The sequence below is a fragment of the Lepidochelys kempii genome, chromosome 7 (genome assembly GCF_965140285.1).
Source record: "Lepidochelys kempii isolate rLepKem1 chromosome 7, rLepKem1.hap1, whole genome shotgun sequence".
Classification (NCBI taxonomy): Eukaryota; Metazoa; Chordata; order Testudines; family Cheloniidae; genus Lepidochelys; species Lepidochelys kempii.
Window position 1 is genome coordinate 106,200,170 of NC_136386.1, and position 17,896 is coordinate 106,218,065.

At 38.4% G+C, this 17,896-nt stretch overlaps 1 protein-coding gene and 1 long non-coding RNA gene across 2 annotated transcripts in view; one reads left to right on the forward strand and one right to left on the reverse strand.

Annotated features, from left to right (window-relative positions):
• The window catches only part of LOC140915208 (scavenger receptor cysteine-rich domain-containing protein DMBT1-like), a 193,417-nt gene that overhangs the window by 16,417 nt on the left and 159,104 nt on the right, over positions 1–17,896 (reverse strand). Inside the window, 7 exon segments of the mRNA XM_078853931.1 lie at positions 4,341–4,612; positions 4,781–5,169; positions 7,867–8,042; positions 8,396–8,613; positions 10,019–10,172; positions 13,319–13,509; positions 14,982–15,123. Of these exon segments, the coding sequence (XP_078710057.1) occupies positions 4,341–4,612; positions 4,781–5,169; positions 7,867–8,042; positions 8,396–8,613; positions 10,019–10,172; positions 13,319–13,509; positions 14,982–15,123 (1,542 nt within the window).
• Positions 414–15,961, forward strand: LOC140914978 (uncharacterized). The gene is made up of 3 exons (XR_012160061.1): positions 414–488; positions 8,861–8,932; positions 15,948–15,961. It is a non-coding gene; the product is annotated as an uncharacterized LOC140914978 (long non-coding RNA).

A 17,896-nucleotide genomic window follows, 5' to 3' on the forward strand; every position in this document is an offset into this window, starting at 1 on the left:
CTATAGCTTGACACAATATTGTCAATTCAGTCCATGTGAATGTTGATATTTAAACTCAAACCCATATGCAAGTTATTTCTACTGTTCACAACATACGAATAAACAGAAACAGAAGGAAAGATATCTAAAACTCAGAGAATCTATTTCTTGGATTGTAAACATAGCACCAGTATGACAAACTAGTTTCATTGTATGAAAGAGTTTAATAATTGAAGGGCTTGCTCTTGCTATCCTAACCAGCAAAACTTCCAATGACGTTAAGGACTGAAGGATCAGATCCGAAATTAGTACCAAGATCAGCTTGGTACTCAATTTGACTGGCTGTCCAGTCAACCTTAGTAAATGCTTTGCAGAGTTTACAGGTTTATAATTACTTAGGGGTGTGCTATGGAATTTGATCTTTCATTGCCTGCAAGAAATCAGTAAGGAGGAACTGTTTCAGTAGACCTATTATTATTTTTTACGGTGAGAAACCTTCTTGACAAAAGGTATGTTGTACAGTAACTTCATTTTTTTAGTTATCTTAACATGTGTATTGTACCATGTAATTTCCTGATCCGCCTACGCTTAGGGGGGCATTCTTTCTTCAGTGTGCACACAGAGCTCAAATTAACATCCGCAGGAGATTGGCACATGTATCAGAAGTTAGATTTCTGAACTTGCTTCACTTGTGTCAAATCTAGAGTAGACTTTAACATGGATTTTAATCACAATGAGCAGATATCCTGAAGTGCTTTCTTTGCTATGTCACAGTTCTTTCTTTCTTAAATTGGAGAGGTTGCCTACCTTATACAGTAACTGGAATTCAAGATGTTTTGTCCCTAGGGGTGCTCATGCTGCCTACCCACTATATTCGGCCCATCTGAAAGTTCATACTGTGGGAAGTTGGAGAGTAGGATTTTTCATAATAAGCATCAATTAAGTCTTTATTTAAACTGTTGGGGCATATTCTGCATGAAAAACTGATCTGAAGAGCCTTCAAGTAAAGGCTGCAGGAATTAGTCATTTGTTATTGCGGATTGTGCTTTATAGGCATATAAGCTTACAAGGCCCCAGATCAGAGGACTCTACAATTTAGGCTCTTTTTGCAAATGTTTACATACAAGAGTAACCCTATAGAAATCAGGGCCTAAATTAGACACATGAGCAATAAAAATGTCAGACCATAGCTGGATGTCCTTGTGGGAGTGGTTTTCCTCTACTCAAAGCAGATCTATAACTTGAATGTTTTACCTTTTTTTTTTTTTTTTGACATTTATTAGATTCTAGATTATTGCACCTAGATGGGGATTAGTGGTAGAAAAGTAGCTATAAATTCACAGTAATAAAATGTACATACATGTCTACACATGTCTAAGCCAGAGCTTGAGCATCCATACTGCAACATAAACCTAGGTTTACAATTGATGGACTCAGGTCTCACAGCAGTGCCAATGCATCCATACTGGACTACGCAGACCTTTTGACATGAGTCCACTCTGCAAAATGACAGGGCTTGGACCAGAGTCAAAATGGGACTCAGGCCCTCTCCCATCCCCCTAGCAGGGTCCTAGGATCCAGGGCTTGATTGCTCACGGACCTGAGTCAGACTGATTTGTGTGTGGATGGCTTAGGTGTGGAGTGCAGATTTAGCCTAAAAAGAAATCAGATGCAATCATATCTAATGCCATGCTTTCCCTTTCTAGGGTAAAAAATAAATATGCAGTTCATTGACAGAGTTTTAGCATTTTATTTGATGTCGGTTTTGCATCTTAATCAGAAACAAAATACACTCATATCAACTTTCATTTGTAATTACTTCCTAAGTACATTTATTATATTTTAAACTGTTTATACTGATTGATTATTTTGGTATAATAAATTTAATTAGGTATAATAAAAACTTAATATACTCCCTATGCTAAACAAGTGTTGGATTTCAAGATGAATCACTTTAATAATTAACTATTTACTAAATTAACAAGAGCAGGAATTTTCATGTTACTTCCAGAGAAATACACTTATTTGTGCTAGTTAAATGCAAAGGTGGCCCCAACCTGAATCCACAGAACTCAGTACCCCCAATGTCCAGATCGGAGTTTCACAGCTGTCTTTTCTCTCCAACGACCTAGTCAAAACCTTCCCAAACATATCCCGACTGATGACTGTAGCCAAAATACAATGCAGTAAACGTGGTAGGAAATCACCAAATTCTACAAGAATCAAATAATCGTGTACCCATCTACTGCCTGCACAGTTACCCACTTTGAACATATCAATGTCCATTTGTGTGTACGAAGGCAAGATATTGCAGATAAAATTGGTGCATGTTCACTTTTGTCTGCACACACAAAACTAAAGATTTATTTTCCTCAAGCCCTATTTGAGACTCTTCATTTAAAGTGCATCCAAATCAGGTTTAGTGGAACACATCTTTGCATATTAGAGTATGTTCTGTACATTTATTGTTGACCTTTGAAAGCCAAGTACTTTCCTTTTTTAATTTATTATGTTACCTATTAAATCATTGTGCAAATGTTCGATATTGAATACATTCATGAAAGAATGAGGCTGAGCCACTTCAAGTGATACTTTGTGGTATTCTCTCACAGTACCTGATACTCAGTTTTCCTTCTCAGTTTACTTCTCAAAAGGGCCCCAGTGAGAACCAAAACAACTCCTGCCAAGAGCAAAATGGCAACAACAGATGGGCTGTGTATGTCATCTTTTTCCAGAAACTCTCTCTTGTGTGGGTCTGTAAATAACAGAGAGAGTTTATCTGACTTAATCTTTTGCCAGTACATAAATACATAGGCGTTGCCAGAGCGATAGAGCATAAAGGACACCATTGAGATTTAAAGGTAAAGAGTTCATTGCCATTTAGAATCATAATAGTCTGACGAAAAGTGCCATACTGATAAATTTAATTTTGAAAGCAAGAGCAAATTGTTTAATGTCTGTTAAAGTAAAATAGCACAAGCAAATGCAGCCTATGTTAAAAATGACTAATAGAGAAGTCTGGAGTTTAACATCTTTTGCTCAGGTGCAACACAGAACAGCAGCAATGCCAATATCTCACACTGCTTTGTCAGTGTGTCTCAACCATGACCTGGAAGACCATCAACCAGCTGCAGGGGTAGGAGGATAGCTAAGTCTGTGCGCATTAGCATCATGAGGTCTCTGAGACTATCACAAAAGTTCCAATTGTTGATGGTGTTTGTAATGTAATTATCCAGACCTGTGGCCACCAATTTATTTTACACAGCCCGTTGACCAGCAATCAAATGGTAACAGCTTTCAGGAGCTAGAAGTTCAGAGTAAATTTGAACTAGCATCTGTGAAAGTGAAATGAAATGCCTTGTTACCAATTCTGAGACATTTGTTTCCCCGTAAGTCAATATTTTGATCAAGCATTCGCTCTTATCCTACAGTAAAAGACCAGTACACCATTATTTTCTGTAATCATGATTATGTCTGTAAACAAGTCCATTAACGTTTATAATGATGATGATATCCATTATTAGTTGCATTACAGCTCCATTTAGGACTGGGTTCTCATTATGCTATGCACTATGCAAACACTAGGAAGATAAGGCCTCTGACCCAAAAGCTAATAATCTAATGTGAAACAAAATGTAACGAGTAACAAACAGAAGAAAAGGAGAGGGTGAGAGACCAGGGTGAAAGCAATACAAACTGCAGTTAAGTAGGTGAGCTAAGATGATGTTTCTAAATAATTTGAATGTAAATTTATCAATAAATATTAGCAAGGCCAGCGAACACTAGTTGGCTGGGGTTTTTTAACCATCAAAGCAGAAGTGGGTCTTGAAGAGGGATTTGAAGAAGGAAAAAGTAAAGATTACAGATTTGTTTAGAGAAGGCGTTATAAAGGAAAGCAGGTTATCAGTGTGTAATCATTTTATGACATAAATTGACAATAGGGTGGAGATTTTTTTGTGGGAATAACTGATGCTTGACAAATTTCTGGATACTTTTATAATTAACTCCTTGTTGCCATTAAATTGCATTCACAAGGAAAAAAGGTTTGTCCCTTATCACACTCCTGTTTCGAATTCATGATTTCATAGAATATCAGGGTTGGAAGGGACCTCAGGAGGTCATCTAGTCCAACCCCCTGCTCTAAGCAGGACCAAATGCCCAATTTTTGCCCCCGATCCCTAAATGGCCCCCTCAGGGATTGAACTCACAATCCCTGGATTTAGCAGGCCAATGCTTAAACCACTGAGCTATCCCTCCCCCAAAAGCAGGCAACGAATATGACATACAATATCCTTTAAGTATCACATTTATGTAAAATTATACTTAGATACAGCAAGAGAAAAGGCCATAAAATAAATTACCAGATTTTCTGTCCTCATTAGTTTCTTTTCTATGCTGGACTGGACCCACAACAACATCTATTTTTTCCTGGTAAGGACTTGTATCCCTTTTGCGCCTCGCTAAACATCCCTGATAGCACCGAGAATAATAATCATATGAACTGCATACAACTATCTTGCACTGCAAGTAAATGGCAGCATGTCTGTTGAGAAACTTGAAGGCATTGAATTTGAAACGAACAATGTATCCCACTGGTGAATAGTATGAGCTGTAGGTGGAATCTCTTATACATCTGTAATGAAAAAACAAAAACAAAATAAATCAGAATTGCTCTACTAACAAACACTGAGGAATCAGAGTAAATGTGTCTGCTTTACTGCTGCAATGCAAGCAATAAAAGCAGAAAGAAAGATACATGTATAACTTTAGGTATAACTTCTTTATAACTAAAAGTCCTTACCCATTCCTGATTAAAACATAAGTCAGGTTTGTGAAGTCATCAGAATATGGAGATGCCATGCACGTGTCTGTAAACATCACCAGGTTTGAATCGGAACTGTAGAGAGTGGCTTGAAGGAATAAATCCTGGTTTAGGTCAACATAGTATGGGGAATTGTAAACTGGATTTGAGAAATTTGATGATTCATAAAATGAAATATTCACGTCATATCTGCCATGCTGGGTTTCACTTATGTCAATATCACCTTTGGCAACATACATTATTTCTACCATTGTGTCCTGGTTCATTTTGCAGGTAACGTGAAACTGAAAGTTGTTTTTCCTTGTGATAATATAATCAGAAGGAGATGTTCTGATTACATTGGAATACGTGATAGTGTTATTTTTCACCTGTGAAAATATGAGAGAATAAAATGTGGTTCACGAATGTATTTTATCAAAATATTGCAGTTGGAATAGTTGATTATGTAAAAAGACACTGTCAACTTGAGACTTTAAAAAACTAGCTAATTTTTAAAAAAATATCTAATTTTCCAAAGAACACTGTTTAAATAGTATGTTGGGGCAGCGGCGAGGAGGTTGGTTTTTGCGTTTGGTTCTAACTACTTAAAAATATTAGAAGAGTTTTTCTGCTTTTCTGTTGATGTTTATGGTCTTTTCAGAAAAGGTGAAACTGATCAACTATGTCACCGAACATTGATTATTCACAAAATTCTGCCCAATGCAGAAAGCAAACAAGCTGAAAAAATAGATGTATTCCCCCCCACCCCGTTTGCATAATCTCAGGTATCACTTGTAACATATTAGGTATAAAATTTTCCAACAGGATTTTCAAATTGATGTTGCACCTTTAATTTAGTTCTGACATAAACAGCCCACTGCAAAAATTAGTCCCTAGTAAAATGCACACCTTAGTCCACTGATTGGAATCTCTTGTCAAAACAGCACTGCTTCTCTCTTGCCCAATTTCTTCTATATTCCAGGAGAATGGGGAGTTTGCACATTTTTGATTAATATGTATTTTGTGGTTTGGCATAACGCTGTTGGTAATCACCCTAACCCTCACCAGCAGGGTTTAACAAGTGACTGCCTTTCAAGGCTATACAAGTGCTCTGGAACACATCTAGTTTGTCACTAACCTGAAGAGCAACAGCCATAAATTCACTTTTAAGACAAGATGTAGCAGGGCTCCTAGAGCTAGCATAAAACCTGTTCTCTGAAGGCACTTTTATAAATTCATTAGACTTTGTTTTTTTATCTATTTATTTTATTAGAGATCAGTTCATGCTGTGAAAGTCAGTTCTGGATCAGGATTTCAGACATCCCAAAGTCTATGGTAGCTCAGATATAGGGGTTTTGTTCAGTCCATTATAAAGACAGGGCCTATTGACAAAGTTTGGATTTATCTTCAGTACCCAAATTACAGGGATTTCGTTCAGGCCACTATCGGTTTTTATATAATAGTATTCTAGATACTCAGTGTACACTTCCGATGGTTAATTAATGTAGGTGTTTTATCAAAATGACATAAGAAAAGAAACATTGTACTATTCGTTTTGCTCAATTAATGCTCCTTCTGCAATAGTTTGTAAACTACGTACATGATGAATTACTTTGCACACCTTAGTGGTCCATGGCCAGGATGTACATATTTAATCAAAGTGTTCTTTACATTTTTTGATTTTAGAATGAATTTCTTGCTCATGAAAGATACCAACTGAAAGTCCTTGAGTTTAAGCTACTCTGTTTATCCACAGAATGATAGCTGATTTTCCCCAATCTCTACAGTGAGTCTCAACCCTGGCACAGAAGGGCCGCTTTCAGGGATAAGAGGTAGATTTCTTCCCTTTTGGCTGCTCTTGATAGATTTTGGCCACATCTGAAACAGAACCAAAGAATTAGTCCCTTCTGGTTGTACATCTTCCCCAGGACTTGTAAAAGAAAGAGGTAGGGTTTAGGGATTCAAATATTACCCTCTCCCCTAAAATTCAAGGGGATTTTGTCCACCGTCTACCTGTGACAGAGTGCTAGGCTTTGTCTACACTGCACTTTCTTTGGTAAAACTTTGGTCATTCAGGGATATGAGAATCCACCCCCACGCCCCCCGAATGACAAAAGTTTTACCTACAAAAAGGGTCAGTGTGGACAGTGCTTTGTCGGCAGGAGAGCTCTCCTGCCGACAACGTTACTGCCTCTTGTTGGGGGTGGATTTATTTTGTTGGCAGGAGAGCTCTCTTTCCTGCCGATAAAGAGCAGCTACACTGAGCACCTTTTAGTGGCATGGCTGTAGCGGCACAGATGTGTCGCTAAAAGGTGCATAGTATAGACATAGCCCTAGCTGTAGCATGATGGTCTTGTAGCGAATTGCCTAACAAAGAAGAATTATAGGCTTAATTGGAGGCAATTTACGTATTACGGTGGAGATTGACACTTGGGCGCAATGATTGGGCTATTTGGGCTCAGTAAGGGATGATACATAATTGGCAGGAACAGGAAGTGGGGAGCTCAGAGAGTGAGCTGGTGAGGTAGAGAAAGTTGGATGGAAGACTTTTCCTGACACATGCTTATACTGTGTTCTGCAGTGGGGTGAATCTAAAGATACACATTGTATGTATAGCATGAATACGAGACCATGCAAAAGGACCGGGCAATGCACCGGGTAGCTGAGGGCACACCTCATGTGACCTACCACATGGAGTTTTTCCAGATACCACTGACCTGGGCAACATTCACAAATGTGACCAAGAGGTCAAAGGCTCTTCAGCCATTCGTACTACCAACACCTTGAGTCATCCTGATAAATATGAAGTGACAGGTTTCTGTGTTTATTGTATTTTCCCCTCAGGATTTTCTTTTTTAAAGTCAGGGCTCCTAAGTGTCAGTAAGGTGGTTAGACAAACTCATGCACAACAAACAAACTAATCACTTCGAACATAGGATGGGCACTTTTAAACAAACATTTCTGTATCTTTTAAAGCAAATGGTTTGATTGATCATTTTTTCCCAAAAATAATTTAAATTGCTTTGTTCAACTAAAGGTGTGTTCACATGCAAAAGTGACACATGAATAAAAAGTAAATTTCTCACCTGTCTTATTGTACCACATCCAGTAAAAGGTATGTTGAATATAACATAGTTTTCCGTGATCTGTTGTGGCCCACAGGACGAGTCGTTCAGATAAACATCCCAAGCATTGTAGCCCAATGACTGCAGATAGGTTCTGTTAATGACTGCACGCATATACTGTCCAGAACATGACAGTGCTAAATGATGAGACAGAAGGAAGGGTTATTATTAATTTTATATATGTATCCAAACATTACTATAATTAAAAATTGACTGGTTCCTGACTTAAAACCTCTGGGTAAGCTCAAAACCTTGTCTTTCACCAGCAGAAATTGGTCCAATAAAAGATATTACTTTACCCACCTTGTCTCTCTAATATCCTGGAACCAACATAGCTACAACACTGCAACACTGATATCAAGATATCAAAGTTAGCCTGATCTAATGTCCACTAAATGAATGGGAGTCTTTCCATTGACTTCCCTGGCTTGATTAGGCCCTTGTTGTAACCTTACTAATGGGCACATTGCTACATTTAAGGCAAGCTTACCTGTATCATTGTTCTTTTCTGGAAACGAATCATAGTAAGCACTGAATCCACTTCTTGTATAACTAAAGTCACTTGAAAACAGAACAGTCATTGTATTTGAAGATGATGTAAATGTGTAATTTGAACCATCACAAATCCTCCCAAGTAGAGAAGATGTATTCAGAGGACCATCATAGACTTCAACAAAGTCATAAGCACAATTATATGAAACTTCTAGCCTGTGGAGATAAAGTTATGTGTTACTCTAAAGTAATATCAGAGTTAGAAAATAACAGTTTTCAAAACGAATGAAATGCGGTTGGAACAAACTGACTCCCATTGACTTCAGAGGGAACCTAGCACTAAACTAATATAATAGCGTGAACACTATTGGGCTAGCAAATGATTTGGTGAACTAATGCAAATCTACGGAAAAATTCTCCTCTCATAACTGCCATTTAGATCTCTGTTGCATTTTCCGCACAGGTTCTGCACAGAGTGATATGCAATGGAGACAAACAGTGAGATCTGGAGAGGAACATTTGACATAAGTCAAAGGTGTGTGTATATATTCTTTTTCCTTTTAAAAATGCATTTTTAAATGTGATTGCATTGTTTGTGGACTGACAGCTACAGAGTCTGAAGACTCACTTACAGAACAGGGACTATAAATATCAAGCAGTAGACAATCAAGCTTATTCACAAACTATTGCCTTGTTTTATACGGCTGGCGTTTTCTGAACGAAAACTCTTTCTCTCACATAGATCAAGTTTGGATTCAACCACAAAACCATGTCACATCAATGCTACAGTAGCTAACATTTATTTATTCTTCCAAAAATACCCGTACAACTTGTAGGACTGTACAATGAACACAGCATATGAGCTGAGTTAAAGATAGTAAAAACATTGAATCTGTGCTTGGCTAACATTAAAACAGATTTTTCTTGTTCTGTTTTTAAAGAAAAACAAAACTATGTTTCCCCCTGCCTTTTGAGCTATTCCAACCCTTTGATGACTCTAAAGATCTCCCCACTTGCTTTAGCCTGACTCCCTTCACCATAAAGTGTTCATGCCAAACAAAGGTTCTTCCAGTCAAGGAAAGTTGGCTAACAGTTCCAGTTCAGTGCTGCTCCAGAAATGAGACATATGGCTTGCCTACAGAGGCCCAGAACTGTCAAGGTACTTAAGTATGTGTTTAATTTTAAGCACCAGAGTAGTCCCATAGAATACGATGTGCTTAAATGCTTTGCTTGATAGGATCCAGAGAGAGGTAGGCTGCCTCAGGAGCATTTCCAGTGCCAGCTATCGAAGAAGCAAAAGGACCAAACGAGACTCTTGCGTGGTAGTAAATTGGTCAGCTACTAGCTTGCCAGATCAGACCTTCTACTGTATTTGGTTGATCGGAGACTTTAATAATGAAATAAAATAAAATTCATAAGAAACATAAGCAATGGAACATCTTTCAAAACTCAAAATCAAATAGTTTAAAGAGGTCAGTAAGATTATGAGGCTCTTCTATGCAAGAACAAAATCTTAAAAAAAAAAAAAAAAGGCCAAACAAATATGGAAAGTGGAAGTCATCACTTTATATCAAATCCTCCGAAGGTTAAACTGCAGTTCAATACCTACTATTTTACTTACTCAAGATGCTTAAAGATGAGTCTGATATAATAATTGTTCTTGACTTCTATTCTCCAGACACATTGTACATTCACTGGATAGTTTCCAGGGAAGAATGGACTGGAGAATGATCCAGAAGCTGTGGAAAGGTAGCCACCACATGAGCCATTTATTGCTAAGAGGAACAAAAAACAGTATATTTTAGAATTCCTTTTGGTTTTATGTCTGGTGAAGATATTTAATCTGTTTATCCAGAAGATGCCTCAATGCAGCTGCCGGGGGAAGAGAAGAGGTAGCCATACATGCCTTGGCACACGTTGCAGAAGCCTAAGGGCCGCTTAAATTTCTACCGGCTTGTAATAACCCCAAGGAGCCATTATGTGGGTGAGGATTGCCAGAGCACAGTCCACTCTGGCCTTGCCTCTTCTAGTCTCTCCCATCACACCCTCTACACCAGAGCCATGAGTGAGTGGAGTAGAGCATTATGGTGGTTTTGTGCTAGCCAGGTGTTACTGGGCCAGGGAAATCCCTAGCTGTCCCCTTCAGGGCAGTTTGCTTGCAGCTTGGCCCGGCGCAAGATGCACCACATCCCCCAAATGAGGGTTAAGGTTCTAGACCATACATTAATTCTGCACTCCTCAACATCAGTTTCTGCATGATCACAGGAATACATAAAATACATCTGATTATGCACAGCACCTCCACATAAATGAAAATGCACTTTGTACAAGCAAGTTTGCCCATCAATGATTTAAATCTCTCAGAGCACATTTCAACTAAGGGTTGCATGCTTATACTGTAAAAAGGTATATACACAAGGTCAATAAGAGGTAAATGCACAAGAAGGTTCAGGAAAGTTTGGTTTAAGAGAATCTACCTAATCAGGCTGTGCTTCTCTTTACTAAGATGACACCAAATGTGTTCATGGCTCCTTCCTCACGGACCTCTAGCTCCCTCCTTAAACCTTCACATACAGAAATCCACTCTACACTGCTGTCATTTCCTCTACCTGTTTCCCTTACACCCTTATACACCTCTTGTAGAGTCCCTTTGTCTCTCAGCTGGGCCCCAGATGATTCCATTTTGCATTTAATGTGCTTGGGCTCACAGCTCAGTCTGAGGCACATCAGTCTCCAGAGCTTGTGATAATTAACACAGTGTAGGCAACCTGGAGCCTAATACAGAGGGATTGGAATGCCACAGTAGATGTAAACATGCAAGTAGAGTAATCATGTAAAGAAAAGGAAGATCTCATCTAGGAGTCTCCCTAGCAGAGCTAAGTGTGTTGGAGTGATGCGGTATACAACCTGTGGCTGCTCAAAAGATTCTGAGACACAGTTAAAGTTTGGATGCTTAACACAGACTTCAGGAAAAAAACAGTAAAACCAGTATAACACCTGACTTACAATTTATAGTGGTTGGTGAAGTACTTGGAAAAGCTGCATCTACAAAACAAAAAGAAGCAAAATTAGCAACCATCTTTGTTAAATAAAACTGTAAACTACTCTCTTAGCATAGTTCATGAGTACGATCACCAAACCAAAGCTAATTGGAATCCAGATACAAAACACCCCCCACCCCTTCCTTTGCCTCTCTCTTTAGTTAATACACACTAATATTTTGGTGTAATATAGGCTCTTTCCTTGAGTCTGAGTGAAAATGTGAGAATTTCCATCTGTGATTTCAAAAATGAAACAAAATCTTACCAAAACAAATCATAAACAACCATGTTTTCAGAAGACAACCCTTGCGGGTCTTACTATGATTGCAAACCAAATACAGATGTGGTTCCAAGCCAGATTCCAATCACGTATAAAGGAATCTCACTCTCAGAATGCGAGGTCCATGGAAGTACAATAACATAGCATTTCCTCTCCACCTCTTTCTCATCCAAAAATTTCATCTTTGTTCCCAAGACTGCTCCTGAGGCCAAGTGAAAGGGTGGGTGGACAATCATTTCCTCTATAGAGACAGTGCTTGATGATCCAAGAGAAATGGCAGGAAGTTCGAAACAATTAATTGATTTAAGATTCTCTCTTGCGCTCATAGGGGAAAGGAAATATGGTATGGATTTACAGGGCTATAGCCTCCTTTTTATGCACACAAATTCAAAGGGAAATAATGATAGGGAGGAGATAAATCCCTTGGGAAAAATTAAATGCTGCCCTAAATTTAAAAAAGAAAAAGAGTCTGAACAAAGATATAACCATGAAATCCCAGAAGTACCAACAGCATTACATAGTTACAATAATACATAGTTTTTACATTGTGAAAGGAAAAATGTTTCACCTGGTGTCATCAGTGCAGCTGTAGAAGACTCTTAAATGTAAAAAGTAAACAGTAAAATTTGATACAAACTTCAGCATTAGCAATAATCTATACAGTCCTTAAGAACATTTTATGAAATTTCTGCACTACAGCATTATACAAACAAGTATGGCTTTGAAGTCAAGCCAGTGAGGAAAAAAATCAATCCTTTCTGAGAAAAATGGACAGCAGTCCTAACTTTATGGAAATCAAACTAACAAGATCACACTGGAGGAAGATAGGTTCTGACACAGCTAGAAAGTGGAGCTAGAATTGAATAGGAAAGTAATGGTGTCCCTGTTTAGTGGATTTACTCCTCAACTTTGGGCCTACATATAAGTCACCACAGCCTTTGATAGGCATGAACACCCCTTATTTATCTATAGAAATGTAACTGGGTCTTCAGAAATGATTCTGAAAACATACAGAATTTAGTAGAGAATGCAATTCTTCCTATAGGTTTTTCTCACCCTCTTATATTCCTGCTGTTGAATTCAATATTTTTCTATCAAATTCACCAGGATAGATTTGTTTAGCCTTTTTAAAAAAGGATGTGAGTATAAAATACAAACAATTAATATAAAATGCATATATTGCAATTTAATTCTATCCAAGGTTTTCTAAGTGTCCTTAATCTTAACAGACTTGCCTAGTAGCAAAGCGAAGTGATGCAATAGTGTCAGGATGGGGAGAGGATTCTTTCCCTGGCTCATTTTTCTATGGGTTGTTTCCAGCCAATCCTAGCTCCTGAGAAACACTTGGCGGATGACCAATAGCAGCTGTCTTAACAAGGATTTTTACCAAAATGTATCCTTTTCATTAGACAAATCCAAGGACTGTGGTCTCAAATTAACACAAAATGTTAACCACCAATAAAATGCAGATCAAAGATAATGGTTATTAAATAAAAATAATCAAGCTTTAATCACAGACATCCAAAAATATGTAAAAATCTGGACTTTGGGTATATTCAAATTAATAGATTAATAGTAAACATGTAAATCTTAGTCTTACCTGGGAACATAGAGTAATAATAAGCAGAAAACCCATATCCTGAGTTATAGGAGTCTCTGTGTAATAGAACTGTCAGTGTGTTTGAAGATGATACATAGCTCAGATTTGACCCATTACAGATTTTCCCAAGTAAGGGTGATGCATACATGGGTCCATCATAGATTTCAATAAATTCCTGAAAGCAGTTCAAACTGTGGAAGTAAGTTAACAACGTAAGTTTTATAAACTGGGTAATATAGTCACATTATTTTATATCTCTGTGTCATTCATTAGTCCTTTCAATGATGCCAGGTGAGGGATTGGACAGATCCTTGTATTCCAAAAATCTAGGAATTCTGTCCCCATGGTTCTCACATACCACCATACAAAGAGATTTATTTGATCTAGAAATTAATTCTTCCACCTCTATCCCACAAAAGGCAGCCTCATGAAAAGTGACTTATTTGCTAAAATGTAGGCACGGGAGCCTCTCTGCCCTTCAATGGATCTACCGCTCTTCCTGTCCTCTTTGAGGAGGAGGAGAAGCAGCCTATCTACTCCAACTACTACACATTGCATTCGGACTCTAATTCTTCTTTGTTCTCCACTGAATCCAATGTTCAGTAACTGAGGACCTTTGGGAGCCTTTGAATGCATGAAGAGTCTCACTCACCGCTCGATATTTGACCACACAACTAGAGCTGGATGAATAACTAATGTTTAAGTTTGTGACAGTTCTGGCCAAACAGAAATATCGGGGAAAAATTGGTTCAACTCTAACTGAAACCATAAATTCTGAATAATTGCAGCAAATCAGAAAAGTCAACAAAAAGTTTGTTTCAGGGCAAACAAAATGTTTAGTTTCTGAGCATTTTAAACTTTCTTTTAAAATACAAGCAGAGGAAATGAAGGGATACATTCAGAAAAGAGGAACAGGTGATGCCCCCCGCCCCTTTTCTATTCAAAGGTTAGCTACATGGTTAGAAAACTCTTCTTGAAGGTGGAAGACCTAAGTTCAAATTCCTGAGGCACATCAGGCAGAGGAGGGAACTGAACCTGGGTCTCCCAGGTGAGTGCCCTAATTACTGGGGTAAAAGTTACCTTAGGGCCACCACCACCTCCAACTGTTTTGTGAAAGGCACCTAAATCCACTTGTGAACCTAGGCCCAAAAAGGTTTTTTTTCCCCTGAACATATTTCTTGAATGTGTGTCAAATTCACAAATAGTTTCAGGTAAAAATAAATTAAATTGCATTTCTCAGTCAATAAGCTAGTTTTCCAAAATAGCTCACCCAGCGCTACACACAGCCTGCCAATGGACTCCAGGCTCCTCAAGGATGACTATAGTAAGAGACCAAGTCCAAAGAAGGGGCAGAGGGCAGCACTCTAATGTTGCTATCCATCACTGCCCATGTCATTGTGAAAGGACTTTTTAGCATGGGACTAAGCTTTTCCAGCCCAAAAAACTTTCTGCCTCTAGGAGTGTGAGAATATTTCTCTCTTCACCACCTGCAGCACAACACCCCACACAAGCCTACCAGCCCATACCATCTCCTCTGAGTGCAATAAAAATGGACTGAAGGCAGTTGCTGTCCTAGAAATTTCCAGCAATGCCAAGAGCCTAGATACATGAATAAAATAAGTGTTCTCAGAAGGCTAGGATGCTGGTAATTCCTCATACTTACCTAACGTAAGAGAAGACTAGTACTATGCGATTATATTCTATTTGTATTTCCCAGACACACTGTGTGATGAGACCGTTTCCAGGGTAATACGGGCTAGAAAGTGACCCAGATGGATTTGAGAGGAAGCCACCACACTGATCTCCTATTGGAGAACATAAAACGAGAGAATGTAAAACAAAGCTGATTTCAATTTTGTTTTAAAATTCTGAATCTATTTTCCATAGGTGAACCCAAAAGAAAATCACAGACCTGAACACCCTACCATCTGTTGAATTCAATGAGCCAATTTCATTTAACTATTTGCTCAGATTACAATTTGGATCTATGTATTTCTGAACATTGGGACAAAAAATCCAGTTTTTCCTGGTTTGTTTGGGGTGGAAATACTGCAAATAAATAACATCTTTCTCATTTGTACTTTGGTATTTCATCTTTGACACTTACCCAAACCAAAAAAGTACAGAGACATAATCTATTTGTATTCCTGTTCTTACATTAACTGAACTTTTTTGTATCTCAGAGTTCCATTTGCAGTTTGAAAGACAAAAGAGAGTCAGTTCCCTTTTGTTTTGAACTGGCTTGACCATTTTTCAAAGCATTGAAGAAAGATACTGCTGGCCAAATCCTGAGCATTTCCTGCTCCTTTTCAGTGTTTATGGTGGGTAGTAGCTGCCCGGGGTGCTCAAGATTTATCCCTCTATTAAAAAGCCAAGGATATGCAATTTACCATATGTAATACATTCTACCCATGTTGTATTTTCTGGTAGAGCTGTTCATGTAAAAAAGTTAATATTAATAGTCAAGCAAAACTGTTCCCTTCTATAATAATTCCTGATTGATTTTAGCAAAATGGGGGCTTCAGCTGCAGTGTGACAGGCACAAAATTATTTCACTTATTAAAAAAGGAAGCAAGATAAAGTGGTTTGATCTATGATCTGTAGTGATCTGTGATCTGATTCTTTTCAGGATTTGCACAAATTCCACTGGAACAAAAGCGCAAAGATATCAGCAGTACCATGCCCATCTGTGAGGAAACATATACACAACCAGGCCTTTGGGGATCATCTTGAAGAGCAGTAAACACCACACATGGTTGTGCTCTATGTGGCACAGGAGTGACTGAAGTGCCTACAGAATGCTCTGGATTCAGCACATCACTTTGGCAATCTTGACAAATGGCACTTCAACAGCGGAGTTTTTGGAGCTGTCCTCCACTGGGCAATGGTGGTACCACCCACAACCCTTCTATAAGGGTGAATGCTTCCTACAGTACAATGGAGCCAGACTGGCACTGAAATTAGCCATCAGTACAACTAAATCTGACCCGAGATGTAATACCTGGAGAAACTATGTGAATAGGTAGGAAAAGGTAAATGTAGCAGGTTTTATTGAATAAAAATACCATTCGATTTTATTCATTTCTTTAAAAATTTCTGCTTTTGAAAACAGGAACTCATGAACCTTTATGAAGTTCTAGAATGCTGATTGGCCAAAGCCTTATATTTGCTGTCCTTCTAATTGAGAGGCGGGATTTCAGATCTGAATCCTGTTTCAGCCTCAAACTCAAACCCTAGTTTAAACCTAATGATTAGTTGTAGTGTTAGAATTACTGTAGCATACAGAATCCCCCAGATCAGGATGAGGGCCCTATAGGGCTAGCCACTATACATACACACAGTACAATGCTGCAACTTGCTGAGAGTCTAATTTAAGATAAGCAGCAACAAGCGGATGTAAAAAAAAGCAGAGATAATTAGAGGAGGGCAAGGGCGGTAATAAATAAGAATAACTATGTCCACAATTACCAAGTTTTGGGGACTTTTTTGGTGGGAATATATATTTTGTATAAGAACTTTATTAAACACACATCGTGGTACTTAAGGACCACAAGTAGCCGACATAAATGCTTAAAAAGCAAGAAAATGCCAATGTAAGGAATACCTTTTAGCCCTGCCTTAATCACACCTCTTACTCTAAGTGACCGTAGCTAATGTGATGTGTGTGACGTCTATGGCTACACTGTAATTCAACACCCACAGCTGGCCTTCATCAACTGAGTCAGACTGCAGAGATGTAAAATTGTGTTATAGCTCAGATTTGGGCTGGAGCCAGGGCTCCAGGATAGGGGTAGGGTGTCAGAGCTCAGGCTCTAACCTGAGCCTGAACATCTACACAGCAATTTTGGACTTTTTGTTGCTAACATTTTCGACATTTTAACTTTTCATCATGTCAGCCAGGATAGGAACTTTTTTTGATATCTCAAACATTTTTCCATGATGGGGAACCTGTTTCCCACACTGCTGCAGTCAGAACCACCCAGAATTAGTCCCTCTGTTATGAAGTAAAGTAGACATGACTTACGACTTATAGTGTACTCCATAGTGGTTTCTCCAGAGGCTGATACATGCAAAAAGACAACAATAGTGGTGTTAAAATTAAATAGAATCCCCACTAAATCAAAACACTATTGAGCTTTGAGTCTGTATCCTCCACAGTCTGACATACACTCTGTAGAATTACATAAGTAGCATGAAGAACACACATAACAATAGCAAGTAAAGGAAGGATGTTAATACAAAAGATAAAAGCAAACTTAGAACTCCTTTGTTAAACAGAAGTGCAATTTGAGTGTGTTGATTCCTACGAAGTGTAGCATTACCAAAATCTGGGAGCAATGTAATTTCACAAGGGTTTATACTAGAAAGAGACCAAACCCAGCATCTCAAAATGAATTGGAGGTGGGAGGGAGTTGACTTCAAATCTCTTCACTTTGATTCTTTCCCACTGAGTTCACTGATGAGGACACAAAGAGACAAAATGAGAACAGACACATGCATGGAATTAAGCAGCAGACCACACCTTTTATAAACTTTGATGCAGAGCTGGAGTGCTACCCGCCCATCATCCTATTCCTC